This window comes from Acipenser ruthenus, chromosome 8 (assembly GCF_902713425.1).
Source record: "Acipenser ruthenus chromosome 8, fAciRut3.2 maternal haplotype, whole genome shotgun sequence".
NCBI lineage: Eukaryota > Metazoa > Chordata > Actinopteri > Acipenseriformes > Acipenseridae > Acipenser > Acipenser ruthenus.
This window is the reverse complement of record NC_081196.1, coordinates 10,356,816-10,372,973: the sequence shown is the minus strand read 5'-3', so window position 1 is coordinate 10,372,973 and position 16,158 is coordinate 10,356,816. Positions and strand designations below refer to the sequence as shown.

Sequence of the window (16,158 nt, the reverse complement as noted above, 5' to 3'; positions counted from 1 at the left end):
ACCTTTAAGAATCAACCACATAAGGGTTAATGGAGGGAGGGGGAGGGGGGCGAACGTATTGGGTCCTTAACCTGAATGCCAGAAATCAGACAGCAAAATTAAAAAGTAATACTGTCTGAGAGCTTTATGAATTGAGACCATGGTATTCATAATTCCGATTCATATTCTCTTCACTATAAAGTGCTTTTAAAGTGCGTATCTGTGATTATGTCAATGAATTAGATGAGGCCATGACTAGCACTAATCTTGGAACACCATAATGTCATCTTCAGTAAGTTTGTCCAGAATTAGACTAATTAGGGTCTGTGAACCCGTAAAATAATGTAGGTATATTTTCTAAGTGTTTTTTAGACACACAATAAAAAATAATACCAGCTTTGGAAATACATGAGCCAAATAAGGTGCTGATTTTGATCCTCTTTTCCCTTTCACCATGGTGAGTAATTACATTTTGCAAACCTGCTTCTGATGTCAGCATTTTTATGTACGTATTTGGTGCTGGGGTGGGGGGCAGGTCTTGATAAAGAGCAATTCATTTTGAATGATCCCTAACTGAAAAGTTCCCTAATAAGCTGTAGTTGTATTAAAAGATAACTTTGACCATTTATGTTCTCAATTTGAACAACATCTTATTATCAATTCAATGCTGAGGGAATGATTTAAGCAACAACACCCTGATTAGAGAGATTACCAACCGGTAGTTATCTCCATACAGACAACTTCCAAGCTAATGCCTGATAATCAGGGTTTTATCACAATTAGAGACTGTTAAACAGTGGCTTTATTCTTTATTTAAACATTTCAAAACTCTAACTTACAGCTTTATTTGTCTTTTCATTGTGTTGCTTCCCTTTTTATAAAAGCTAGCTGTTCTATCGGAATGTTCTGTGGTTGTGTTTTCCTGGATGAAAGTTCTAACATGAAATAAAAAATAAACCTTTATCACATAACACCCAGTTCACTAAGCTTAAACTCGTGAGTTATATAAAGACTGGTTTGATTAGAAAATTACAGTAAATTCTAAAAAACACAATTTACAAAACAGTCTTGAAATACTGGAAGTCACATTCTTCCATAAAGAAAATGTACTCATGTACTCAAGTTTCAGAAAAGTAAAAAGTAAATGAAATGTTGGTTTAAAGCTTGAACGCTAACCATAATATCATCCTTATTCAGACTATTGGGGAAGACAATAAAGGCTGTTGAATTTCCATATTGAAAGTGGTGGAGACATGCACCCTTGAGGGACCAGTTACAGTGATGAATAATGAAGGGTCATGATGTTTGGGAGGAAACCACACGACCCTTCTTTCCATTTTTATAAAATATATTCAGGGTTTTTTTGAATTTACAAACTCTGTAGCTACAATTATTTTCAAACCCCCAAAACGTATTGAAATACTTACAATCTTGACGTTGGTAGGACCTACCATATATCAGATTCAGTAGTTTTTTTCTGTTGCTTCTAGGCTACAGAATGTACGATAATTCAAAGAGAAACCTGTCGGTAGACTACATTTAAATGTCTTCTCTGAAGACTGCCTGTTTGGAATAAATGAATATCAAGGTACTGTACCCTTTCAGCTGTGACAAAGTGCAGGCGTTTCTGTTTTTCTTCTTTTTTTGCCTGCTGTGTTATATTTATATTGTGGATACATTTCTAAATATTTAAACTTGAAATTAAACCGCAGAGTTACAATGGATTGTACTATATTTCTACTAAAAGCCCTGTACTACGTGATTTGTTTTATGTGTTATGATTTTATATAGTTTTGGTAAGGGGCACAGGTAAGACTTAGGACATTCAGTTAGGGTGAGAGCCAAGGTACACAAATATACAAAGTGTCATTTGCGTCATTTTTCTTAAAGTTACAAAACATTCATTGAAATTATAAAACTTGAAAGAGACAACTTGTAAATTTAGTTCAAAGGCTTGTATGTGTTTTGAAGTTGGTTATTTCAAGTTTCCCCTAATACAGTCTTATTTGATATTTAAGCAATAAGACATGCCAACGTGTTTTATTGAAATTACCACACTACTACTGGAGTGCATTGTTAGGGAAAGGACAAAACCAAAAGCAGCAAACACCTTAAGTACACAAAAACATGCACACTGTCTTTTTGCGATTATAAAATAAAAAAACGAGTACAGCAAGCCAAAAATAGCTTTGATGAGGCTTAAGAAATCCAACCACAGGGTTCTGCGTTCCTATTTTCGAATCAACTATTTTTGATATTGCGACAACCTATATTCAATATTTTTTCTTACAGACTTAGAGAACACAAAGTTATTTTTTACAACTTTCAGACTATTCTGTTTATATGAGTCAGTGTGGTTGCTGGGTAGTGGCGTGAGTTTAGCAGCAATACTCAAGCTCATTAAAGACTCAGCCATGTGAATACAAATAACAAAACAATGACAGTTATTGTTAAAAAGACCTTTTGGCAATAGTGCAGGATGCAGCAACAGTACAGTATTGAGCTGGTAAAAATGACACAGTGCTCTCTATATGTCTGTTACTGATCCTTGATGAGGTTTTAACTTTTTCACATCCAGTCTGCCAGTGAAAGGAAAACAGGGTAGTGTAAAGGTAACAACATGTTTTCACATCAAAACATCCTTTTTCCATTCCATCTAGCGTCTCTCTGGTTTCCTGAAAAGATTGGCGCATTATCCTGTGTCAGGACAGATACACATTTCCCGATAAACGTACCATAGCTTTGGACAAGCATGTGTCTCTATAACACTGGTCACCTCCTTTATTGATTGTGCCCTTGAGGTTTGTATTTCTATACATTTCATACTGAATACTGGATGAACACACCTTAAATTGGCTAATCTTTTAATCCCAAGGCATTAGAATAAAACCACCATGTCCGAAAAAAGAAATCTAACATATACCCTAAAAAGTATATCAAACTATGAACTCCTCCCCCACTTGAATATGTATTCTTTGTGGAGATGAGTTAAAAGTAGAGATTATGGCAATCCAAACTAACCTCTAGCCACTCTCTCTGTATATTGTATTGCAGCTGTCCGATCAGCCAACTGTATGGTTATGCAACACTGTGCTGATCAATCAGAATAATGTATGCTTCCAGACACATGTGCTAGGGACATCTGTCAAGAGCGTCCACCGATAGACAGCCAATCATATTAGTCTGCAAGGAATCTTTAATCAAGTCATTGACCCCACTGCAAATGGTACAAGCGACATACTCTGTTTGTTGCAAAAGCACAACTGTTTTGCCCTTGCCTCGATTGCTCATTTAGTTTACACAGTATTCACAGGGTCTATTGTCAAAGAGTTCCTGCTTTCTTAACTTGTACAGGCTTTTTCCTCTGCTCCACCAGCACTGAGCAGAGCAAGGCTGTTAAGTTCATATATTTAAATGTTCGTTCTGGGTTTTGTCCGTCCATCCGTCTGTCTCTCTAACATACAGAGTAAGCACAATAACTGTCTTGATTTTGCACCAATCTTGAATCATACTCCCCTAGCCTCCTAATGACATTTAGGATTGCATCTGGCTATAATCCAAAAGCATTACATCATCACTTGCATTTGACTATAATCTTCCATTTACAGTGTGCTTATTATGAGGTTCCTCTGTATGCGCCTGCACTGGTTATTAATATTTTAGAAAAGCTTTCTGTTGGAGAAAAACTATGGTTGCTCTGGCCCATTTTGTTTTCATTTGCTTGCTCATATATATTTTTTCCCAGACTTCCTAGGGGGACCAAGTTTGCGTAATTCCGATAAATTTGGCACATTTTACATGTTTTCTACCTTTCATGAGGTGTTTATGAGCCTGGGTTAAGAGCCTTGCATTTTCAGTACTGTGCCCTGCGGTTACAGCAGATGGAGGCTTTTGAGTCCCATGTAGTGCTGTCATTTAGAACAGTGACGACAGGTAAAGGTACTTTTGTAGGTGTAACTTCCTCCAGTTTATTTATTTCCTATATGAGTTTAGATGTTAATGTTGAAAACAGTCATACTCTCTAGGAAAACGAAGATTATGACAAAACAAGATTTTTTTCTTGCAAATAGGAGCACTTAAATTATTGTTCTGACAAGAGTAATTTCTTGCAAGTTTTGTGTTATTTATTTCTGAAAATGTTCTTTTGCCTTTGCACTTGATTCAAAATAGGTCCCATTGTGTATACAACTGCATGTGTAGTTCCTGATGGAATTAGGCTGTCGGCAGGAAGCCCGGCAGTTTTACAGGAAGTGAGCACTGACATCAACAGGATGTGCTCTGTAAGGCCACGGTTGGCACTTTTACAATACCCTGTTATGAGAGACGTTAACAGAATGGAACAAACCTGTAACTTTTTTTTTTTTTTTTTTGTTAAAGCATAAAACAAACAAAACTTCATTAACCGGAATAATATGACTACATAGCAGCCATCTCATGCAGTTCAATTATTTTCAAGTATAATCTTTGAATTGCATTTGTACCCCTATACAGAGTACAAGTATTTTGCTTAGTGTTGCCAGATCTTTCATTAACATGGTGGGGCAAATGGAACATATTTGTTTTCTATATTATTATTATTATTATTATTATTATTATTATTATTATTATTATTATTATTATAAAGTCCATTACATTTCCAAATTGGCTTTAACATTTTTTGTTGATATGAAGTTATGATGTGAACTATTAACTACCTATGCAAATGATTCTGAAGGAAGATTTTGTGCAGTGGTTAAGACACTTTTTTTCAAAGCTCTTTACTCCATATTGTCATTTATAGCACTTCAGTGTACCTGATATGCACCCAAAATAGTTTCCAGCAATAAGCAGTTGTTTCGTATTCATTTTAAAAGGGTAATTGATTGTAAGGCAATACATTGAAACTACCCTTCAAAAACAGAGGTTTTACTATTGGGATCGACAGCGACTCTCACCAAGCTTGAGAATAATTGTATCCCTCCAAATATTAATGGAACCACACCTATTGTAGTTACTAAAGCTAGGAACGTAGGAGTGATTATTGATAACCACCTTTCATGTATCCCCCAAATTAACCAGGTGGTTAGTTCCTCTACTTTTCTCTTGCGTAATGTAAAAGTTATTAAACCATTTTTGCCAGGTTCCCTTTTTTCAGACAGTTGTACAAACTCTTTTAAGACCAAAGGTGGACTACTGCAACTCCCTTTATTCAGGCCTTCCTGAGGTCCAGCTTAATAGACCTCAGAGGATTCAAAACATGGCAGCTCGCCTTGTGTCTGGGACTCCGCTGCGCCCCACATCACTCCGGTTCTGAGGGAGCTACACTGGCTCCCAGTCCGTGAGAGAATAGATTTCAAGATCCTTTGCACTGTTTATAAAGCATTAAACGGAGTTGGACCAGCCTATCTTCAAGCTGTTCTTCCTGTTCGAATCAATACCAAGAATTTACGTCTGCATGGTTCCCTCCATATTTCTCCTCCATTTTTCTCTTGCGTTAATTTGGGAGGCCGCACCTTTCAGGCCAGAGCAGCTTATCTATGGAATTTGTTGCCAGTGGAAATTAGAACCTCTTCCAGCCTTCTTAAATTTAGAAAGCTATTAAAAACTTTGCTTTCTCAAAGAATATTTGGGTAACTTGAGCGTTGGAACGGTTTTAATAATTTAATACATGATTTGAAAGTGTATAATTTTGTGCAATATATTTACATGGTACTGTTCTGTGTGTTTTAGATTATTTATGATGTACCATGTTTTTTATCACATGGTACTATATGTTAAATGATTTTAATGTTTTTTGCCTTGTACAGCGCTCCGATGCCAATTGGCGAGTGGCGCTATATAGAAACGATAAATAAATCAATAAAGGTTCACTTCATTGGATCATGATGTATCTGGTTCAAGTCTACTACAAAAGCACCATTGCTACTGATCACGGTAACTTTTTTATGGTAATCCCTTGGTTGCAGTTTGTAAAAATGAACTAAACACAGACCATATAGAGGACAAAAAACAAAATGTAGGAAACAACATGTTGTAACACTTCAGGGAAGTCTGTATCTAACTTGCTTAAATGTCTACTTTGGGCCAGCTGAGGACACACTGGTTAATGAAACCCATTTATCAGGTATCTTGACAGCCATCAGAGTTTTTTTATAGGTAGTTTCATTAAAAGGATATCACTTGACCCACTTTTATAAATGGTTTAATGCATGAAACTCTGGTTGAATGAGCTGATTCATTTAGTTGGATTCAACTTAATGTGGCATCACAAGAATATATAAGGCTGTTTAAGTGATGAAAAGCTATTTAACTCTCTTACACCTCACAGATCATGGTTTATGAATTCTGTCTAATCTGATGTAAAGGAAATATAAAAGGATGGGACAGCAGTATGATGGATGACATGTACAGACGTGCTCAAATTTGTTGGTACCCTTACAGCTCCTTGAAATAATGCTTCATTCCTCCTGAAAAGTGATGAAATTAAAAGCTATTTTATCATGTATACTTGCATGCCTTTGGTATGTCATAGAATAAAGCAAAGAAGCTGTGAAAAGAGATGAATTATTGCTTATTCTACAAAGATATTCTAAAATGGCCTGGACACATTTGTTGGTACCCCTTAGAAAAGATAATAAATAATTGGATTATAGTGCTATTTCAAACTAATTAGTTTCTTTAATTAGTATCCAATCACATGTCTCCAATCTTGTAATCAGTCATTCAGCCTATTTAAATGGAGAAAAGTAGTCACTGTGCTGTTTGGTATCATTGTGTGCACCACACTGAACATGGACCAGAGAAAGCAAAGGAGAGAGTTGTCTGAAGGAGATCAGAAAGAAAATAATAGACAAGCATGGTAAAGGTAAAGGCTACAAGACCATCTCCAAGCAGCTTGATGTTCCTGTGACAACAGTTGCAAATATTATTAAGAAGTTTAAGGTCCATGGAACTGTAGCCAACCTCCCTGGGCGCGGCCGCAAGAGGAAAATCGACCCCAGAGTGAACAGAAGGATAGTGCAAATGGTAGAAAAAGAACCAAGGATAACTGCCAAAGAGATACAAGCTGAACTCCAAGGTGAAGGTACGTCAGTTTCTGATCGCACCATCCGTCGCTGTTTGAGCGAAAGTGGGCTCCATGGAAGAAGACCCAGGAGGACTCCACTTTTGAAAGAAAAACATAAAAAAGCCAGACTGGAATTTGCTAAAATGCATATTGACAAGCCACAATCCTTCTGGGAGAATGTCCTTTGGACAGATGAGTCAAAACTGGAGCTTTTTGGCAAGTCACATCAGCTCTATGTTCACAGACGAAAAAATGAAGCTTTCAAAGAAAAGAACACCATACCTACAGTGAAACATGGAGGAGGCTCGGTTATGTTTTGGGGCTGCTTTGCTGCGCCTGGCACAGGGTGCCTTGAATCTGTGCAGGGCACAATGAAATCTCAAGATTATCAAGGCATTCTGGAGCGAAACGCACTGCCCAGTGTCAGAAAGCTCTGTCTCAGTCACAGGTCATGGGTCCTCCAACAGGATAATGACCCAAAACACACAGCTAAAAGCACCCAAGAATGGATAAGAACAAAACATTGGACTATTCTGAAGTGGCCTTCTATGAGTCCTGATCTGAATCCTATCGAACATCTATGGAAAGAGCTGAAACTTGCAGTCTGGAGAAGGCACCCATCAAACCTGATACAGCTGGAGCAGTTTGCTCAGGAAGAGTGGGCCAAACTACCTGTTAACAGGTGCAGAAGTCTCATTGAGAGCTACAGAAAACGTTTGATTGCAGTGATTGCCTCTAAAGGTTGTGCAACAAAATATTAGGTTAGCGGTCCCATCATTTTTGTCCATGCCATTTTCATTTGTTTTCTTATTTACAATATTATGTTGAATAAAAAATCAAAAGCAAAGTCTGATTTCTATTAAATATGGAATAAACAATGGTGGATGCCAATTACTTTTGTCAGTTTCAAGTTATTTCAGAGAAAATTGTGCATTCTTCGTTTTTTGTGGAGGGGTACCAACAAATTTGAGCATGTCTGTACAGAAGGGAAGTATACTTAATTACCAAGGGATACACGTACCACACATTCTGTAAATGGCATGTAACTTAACTACTATGTTTCTAAACAAAGTTCTGACACAAACAAGGTTGAGAACACATAGTGGAATAAAATATATTTTACACTCTGATGAATACTACTTTATAGACAATCAATCTCCTCTTACAGCAGCAGGCCTTGCTTTTAGAACTAGGACTCCTGAAAACTTTCTCATCGTTGATGCTACACGGGTGGGTGAATTTTGAGGAATGTAAACAAATATGTCAAGACAATAAGTAATGAAGTACTTCTACATCTGAGTGTGATATAGGATTGGTTTTATAAGAAATTGAATAATTGTACATATTTTATATAAAGTTAATTGTATCACATTTTAATATATAGTAGACCTTGGTATTGATGTGAAGCATCCATATGAAATGTATTTGTGTCAGATGGCTTAGATCAGACAATAAGGGTGTCACATTAAGATTTGCACTATGAGTATAAAAAATATAGCATAGAGCACAAGCTGATTTTTACTCCACTCAAGGCCAGAGTGCAAGAAAACAGTAGCTCTGACCTCTCGTATGGTGATATACAGTAAGCTTGGATCGTACAGCAGCCTGCACAATAGTCTATACAGTATATATACAGAATACTGAATGATCGTTAGTGATATATGGTTTTTATCCCTGCAGGAGGATGTCCCAACACGCGAGTGGTTTATGAAAGGACATACTCCTAAAGTGAATAAAAAACGTGTATAATGAATGAGCAAAGTGCAAAGGACAGCTGACCAAGTCATGTGGAATCTCAATGTGCCTGTAAGCAGACATATTTAGAGCAGCTGGTGGAGTGAACACTACAGTCAGTTTAATACTAACACCATGTGGAAAAATATAATCCCCATTTGGCGTTAGACAGTTAAAACAAAACTTGATTATGTCACTCATAACCTCCTACCTACTCATATAATAACATGAGCATGTCTCTTTGTCTCACTGTGAATTGTGACCAGTATATTTCAAGGCTTAGGTTGCTACAGCTAATTACCTCCCTTTAGGGGATGCAAATAAACTGGGCTGTCAACATTTACAAATTCTGCATTCTAATTATGTACAGTGCACTGAAGGTTAGACTGAGAGCATGTAGTAAACATAAACCAACAAGTTATATTTTAGTCTAAAACTGAGCATTATTGTGGGACGCTTCAGATTTAACATGACGTACTCTTGTCCCCAGTTGCTCTCTTAGTAAAAGCAGTGTCGTTCAGAGCTTGGTGAACTTGGTGGTCATGGTTTGAATCAGGCTTGCCAAATTGCTGATCTTGGCTGGGGACACAAATGGAGGATTGCATTGGCCCTGCTTTCCCACATCAGTAGAGAGAAGCTGGTTGGAGCTAGTTCACCTCATCACTCTTCGCATACTTAAAATAAAGGAATAAAGGAATCAGTAATAATTCTTATTTGTAGTAGTTTACCTTTATGTCTGGACTCAAGGAAAGGCTACAACAAGAGGGCTAGTAAAATTTACACACTGTAAAGTAACTTTACAAGAAGCCAGAATCTCAATCTCACTGACAGCCTCTGAGCAGGAGTACCATATCTTTATACACGATTAACTAATTATTCAAAGGTTTCCTCGTCCATCTTCGTTTAAAACAAACAAACAAACAAAAAAAACTTATATAATCTTCAGTCTGTTCATCAAAAGCAGGATGCTATATTGAGAAGAAGCTGTCATACCATCTGTGTGCAAACCATGCTACAAAGTATGAAACATCTGGATTGCAACATTATTAATATATTACCAAAATAGCTGTGCGATTGCCCACAAAACAGGTCAATAGCCACTCTAGAGAACTGATATCACAGATTTAATAAAGCACATTATAGTGAAAACGTTTGCCTTTTGTGGTCAAAGTCTCCATAAAACCCACTATGTCAGGTAGACAAACATTTCAGCAAGTTTCTTACAATTTTTACCTTCAAATTTTTGACTTGGTGTTTTTGAAGTTATGGATGCGGTACATACAGTACAACTAAGGCAGTACTTCACATTTAATACCATTGTTGAACTGCACTGTGCAGGAAATCCAAATATGGAGATTGTATTTTAGTTCAATAGTATATATATACAATATATATATATATATATGCCCTTCAGTCCTTGAAACTTTCAAATGAAAGTGTATGTTTTGCAAGTGCTAAAACATAGGGTGGTAACCTCCTGGAACCAGTTTCTATAAGAGGAAGTGTTGATGCGGGAGAGATTCTAAGTTATACCAGCTGCATGCGATGGGTGTGTCAACCTTCCCCTGAAACAAACAAGCCATTTTTTTAACTTCCTGTGAACTTCTACCTTCCTGCAGCATAGTGGAATACCGAGTTCATAGCCAGTGTTTAATAGTAATAATCTGAATGATGTCCTTCTATATAATTATGGAAATAGCAGGGTTCTCTGGACTTTTTATGTACTGTAGTGTATGTATCATCTTCCATGGAAGGTTCTTTACTGGGGATAGATTTACAAGTGTTACTTGTAAAACTGGCCATAGGACAAATATCTAACAAAAAAAAACATTCTATGGAAAAAAAAGCATTCACTGTGAGAACACATACTGAATGTTAGACCGTTATATTCTGTGAGCACGTCTGTGTTGAGCAGTTTTGTCATACATTCCAGCCATTGTAAAGTGTTCTTTTGAATAATAATTGTCTTTTACAAAATGTCAGCAAGAACAAATGTGTGCTACCTTACGTAACCTCCCAGCTTTTACTGGAACTAAGCAGGTTTATTCATTCAGCTTGGAAAACTCTTTTCATTTTCAATCTGAACACATGTGTGATACCTTGCAGAGCACATGTGTGCAACCTTACATAAATAACGTCACTGCTTTTATTGAAGCCCACCTGGAGCCAAACAATTGTATTCACAGAGCATGTAGTAATGCCAACATCTTTGTTTGACCAGAATTTGTTTTCTTTTAATTCTGATCATTGCCAATTGCTAACCAACCACTGCTGCCATCATCTTTGCTTGACTGGTGTGGTCCATTTTTAAAGACAAGGATAATTACAGAGAGATAAATTCACCTAAAATGGGAGAAGGAAACTAAAAACATGAGCACACACACAATTAAAATAGCATACCGGTATACAGACATTAGTCTGTCTGCAATTGGCAAAGTCATTAGCGGTACATTAGTTTCAGCTGCAGATACGCAAACTAAACAGATGTGCTCCAGCTTACTACCTACAGTACAGTTCTGAACTTCATCAGCAAATTCCATCTTAGGGAAGCAAAACAAAGTGGCTTCGGTTTATATAATACTGTTTCATTATACTGAATATATTTTCAGGAAATGTCTACAGTTCTACATTTTCTGTATAACTGTATAGGCTTATATAATCAACTTTTTTTATTTATTTATTTATTTTTTTACAAATGGACTCTTACCAGTACATGCTTTAGGAAGGTTTTTGTATTGAAAAAGACTATGTAGGTTTATAATTGTAACATCAAAAAACAGATAAGAACATATTTTTAATGTGTGAAGAGTTTGTTGCATTTGTGGGTGTGATAATGAAATGGAAATGGCACTGTTAATAATAACATCTATCCTGTTATTTGACTGGAATTAAAATGAACAGAGTACTATTGCATTAGAGTGCAAGCATCAGCTGAAATAAATCAGATCCAAAAAGAGAAACTATAAAGTAATGACAAGTAGAACCTCCTCTGACCTTTTGTATAAATATTTCCACTCAATCCATATACAAATTGAGACGATTTGGATGTCTGTTGGAATGCAGTCGCCATGAATTTGTTGCTTCTGTTTTGCTGCCCAAACTGGTTTTAATGAAACTCGTATATCCCTCTTCCAGTTGCGTTCTTTCTGACCTAGGCCTGCAGACAGTTTTATGTTGTAAAACCCACAGGAAATGATCATTTGTCTTGAGTTTAACATGCCAGGAACCTGTTTAACAAGTAAAATACCCTCTTTTTACACCTCCAGCACAGGGCAGAGGAAAGCTCTTATCTGCTGCCCTCTTACTGTCACAGACTGCTCTGTTCCTCGAGTCATTGGACATGAGTTGAGTGTGATTGGAGATTACTTCATTTACATAATGATTGGGAGAGGAGTGAAACACTAGTCAGAGCACTCAAACCATTTTTCACTTAATATGCTGCACAGTATGCATAACTCAAACCTACACTTCAACAGCGGAGCTGTTGAAGATAACATCTTTATAAATATTTCATCATTTGATTTTATCATTTGCTGTTAATCTGGATTGAACTGAAGATCAAATAATTGTTAGAATTGTCCTCCAGTCTGCCTCAACCCTGTGCCCTGTGGGGACCAACATCTCTGGGGGACGCAATGGTTGCTAAGCATCAATGCCCAGCCAATTGTTGTATTTCTAAGGGACTGCCAATGGCAGCTGAAAAATCAACTAAGTGCAATGGGGCTTTATAGAATTCAACTAATTGAGATTGCATCTGATGACTATTTAAGTTAATGCCAGCATTGCCCAGGGAATATAGATATAGACTAATTGGGGGAAAAACCTAATTGAACTACAATCCTTGCATTGCTGATATAAATAGACACTCTTAAAGAAAAATAAATTAAAGGTCATCTCTAGCTAGAAGCTTGACACTTGTATTGCAAGTACATACTATTATAAAAGTGTCAATTGTCTGTGAAGTTAACGTAAAGTTATTATCTTCACTTGTACAAACTTTCATCACTTGTACAAAGCTGGTCCAACTTGCATAGGTCTGGGCATTGGGTCTTCCGTGCTGGAAGGTCTCAAGTTGATGGCAAGGACCATTCATCTTCCAAAGGTTCAAACCATGTGGGCTGTGCCATATATATTCAATTAAACTGCATTAACACTGCAATTGCACGTGTGGTTACATACTGTAGTAATTATATTGTACATTCGCAACCTCATGCACACATACATAATAATTACAAAAGAGGTTAGCAACTGACATTTTACATTTTTGTAATGAAACAGGTTGTTGCTTTAGCTACACAACAATATGTTTAGTTACTGTAGTATTACAGTGTAGTAACAGACTCTTCATGTAAAGTGTTACTCATGTGAACAAGAGATCTTCGGAAAGAGAAGAGGCCAATGCTAACATACCATTTTCCCCAGGACAAAATCAAATGAAATGTAAGGTTCCACGCAGCATTTTTTTTTTTTTTTTAAGTTCCTAGGGTTTTATCTGCTAAACTATTCCTTGTATTTAATATTTACTGTGTGACATGTGACAAATGTGTGGTGGTTTTATCTCGTATTGAATAACGTGATAAGAGATGGCTCAGTTACTTATATAAAGAACACATACCTGTTGCAAGGCACTCTGATCTCAAGTCATGTCATGATATATGTGTAAAGTATCTACAGTACAGTAACTGATGATGCTCTTACATTTGTTATGTACATTTTCTGCCTTTTTAGACTGCGGTATGAAGTTGATATGAAAGGTTTAATTGTGTGAATACTGTTTCTTCTTTAAAGGATTGCTTATTTAAACAAAATATCTATCTCAATGCTCTTACATGGAATATTTTAATTAAAAAACATAAATAAGACAAGGGCCTAAGCTAGCTGCCCATGCTGTTTCTTCGGTGGGTTGTACTCTGGGTTTGTTCTCTGTGAGAACTTTCTTCCTCCAGCTTCTTTATTCTGGAAATGATGCAGAAAGGTCAGGGGAATCAGTAGGGGGTCGAGGCTATGATGGGTCTCTGTTGGGTTGAGTTCCTCTGAGCCATGGAGAAGCAGAGCGAGTGAGCTTACCATGTGTCATCTTGCTTAGGACAGAAAAAATAAAACACCACATAAAGGCATGCTTTAAGGCAGGACGGAAGTCATGGAGGAATTGAATTTTTTATGTGCATTAGTGATTTAAGCAGAAATGTTCAGGGACAATATGTGCTGTTCAATGCTATTGCTCCTATACCCACAACTTGAGGAATAGTAATGATGCATTTAACTAAACTAAATCCTATTCAGGCCTGGGGCCACAAACTTGGTCATGCCACTTTTGGGTTTTCAGTGCAAATTGCAAAGTAAATTCATTCATTTCACCCCTGGAGGTCTGGGTTTAAACTAAAGTACTGTACCAAATAGTTTAGGTCACAGGTTAAATGAATTAGGTGGTCTCTCAACTTACCCATCAGTGGATAGTACCCCATTCAAAACCACCTGGATTCTGCAGTCACTCCTTGATAGGTGCCCAGGCTGAATTACAGGGGCTCTGCATTATTGGGATACATTGGCAAAACATATTATTTTTTTACTGTAGCCAATTCTTTGACATCTAGAAGTCTTTCTCATTGTCTTCAATAGTGAAATGAGTTTTGGGTCACGATAGTAAAAGTCAGATAAGAAAGAGATAACAGTATATCTAAGTAAAAAATTTTGTAATATTGGTGATCACTTTAAGAAGCAAATCTGGACATCTGTTAATAATTGTGCTATTAATTTTTGCTTCTTTTTCTTGCTTTCCTGTAGGGTTTTGGTGGGGTATAGACTTGATATTGTTGCATAATTTCTAGTATTACTACAGATTTTTCATGTACCTCACAGAGCCTTCTCACTGGTCTACGCACAGCTACACATTGCATTGACTTCAGCTTTCTTATAGCTGTTTTTTGGCTGCCACTGTAATTAGTCCCAAAATGAAGAGGGGAAAAAAATGTGCTTGATAATCTGAGTCTAGATTTCTCAAACCATGAAATATTGCAACTGGGGTTTTTGTTTGTGTTTTAATTACTCCCTCATAGGAGCAATTATCCTGTAATTAAAATGTATTGATCATGTCACATTATCCCCTTAGACATTAATAAAGAATAAAAAGTTATGGTGTTCTATTTGGAAGTTGGAACCCAATACTAACAACCAGGCAAATAATAAGATGCACAAATAGACACCTGTATTGATTCTCTCTATTACGTCACACCCTTCCTGGTGATGTCACGGCTTCATTGATAAATCCTTCATTTCCTGTTTCGGAAGCATGTTTTTTTGTTTGCGTGCTTTGTGCTCTTTATATTTTGTGTACAGCATATTTAGTTTACAGCTGTGGTAGTGTCAGACAGTTGAGAGGGTCACTGACACATTATCTTGTGAACCAATGCTATGTAAGTGTATGACTGTATGACAAAAAAAACATGCCTTTTAACAGTCCAGTGTTTGCTATGGTAGAATATTACAAAATTGCAGTTCAGGATGCTGTTGCTTTCTTTCTTTTTATTCAAGTAACTTTTTGACATTTAGTGACTCTAATTACACTGTAATTGTTTGTGGGGTTACACAGTAATTGGATTGTTAATACATCCACATTCAATACATTGTTGCTTTATAACTATACAACCATATGTGTAATTACTATGTTTTTTTTATTTTTTTCTATGAACCTGGTGTGGCAAGGTATATTGCACTGTTTAAAAACTTCTTAAAACAGTTCAATTTGTTCAGGGGTTCCATTGTGTCATGGTCCATGTTTAGAACATTGTAATATTTGATTTATCCCCCAGGGCTATTGGGTATTAACAGTATGGTAACAGAAACGTATTGAGGGGAAGCATAAGGGAAAATAATAATATAGGTTTCTAAGATTATTCAATGATATGGATACCTTTTTCCGGAGTTGTCGAACTATGGGACATGTCCACAAAGCACATATTGTTGTTTCTTCATCAGTTACGGACAGGATGAGGCTGGCTTTTTTGGGAAGGAAACACAGACTGTTCCTATGATAAGGACAAGCATATCTGAACTCTCCCGTGTAACAGTGGATCCTGTTGGCCTTTGTGTCTTATATTTCCAATATGCTCTTTGCTAGAGCGATCATGTTAAGTTCATAAAATCAATAAAACAGGATACGGTTCTCTGTTTTTCTTGACTGAGGCTCTATTTTAAGTGCGATCTTCTCTTGTTCCAGTTCCCCAGGTCCTTAAGTGCTGTGCTGAGTTCATTGAGGAGCATGGCATTGTGGATGGGATTTACAGGCTCTCAGGGATCACCTCCAACATCCAAAGACTCAGGTATAAAAACGCTGCTGTGTTCAGTGAAGATGGCAGTGTTTTGCTTTCACATAAGAGACATGACTGCTGCTGTGAGTCCTG

The 16,158-nt window shown here is 36.9% G+C and overlaps 1 protein-coding gene across 3 annotated transcripts in view; it reads left to right on the top strand.

Annotated features, from left to right (window-relative positions):
• LOC117405966 (rho GTPase-activating protein 31) overlaps positions 1-16,158 on the top strand; it is a 54,461-nt gene that overhangs the window by 20,272 nt on the left and 18,031 nt on the right. For all 3 annotated transcript variants that reach the window (XM_034922923.2, XM_034922924.2, XM_034009548.3), the window contains one exon: positions 15,975-16,077. In XM_034922923.2, coding sequence (XP_034778814.2) covers positions 15,975-16,077 — 103 coding nt within the window. The remainder of the gene's footprint in view (positions 1-15,974; positions 16,078-16,158) is intronic.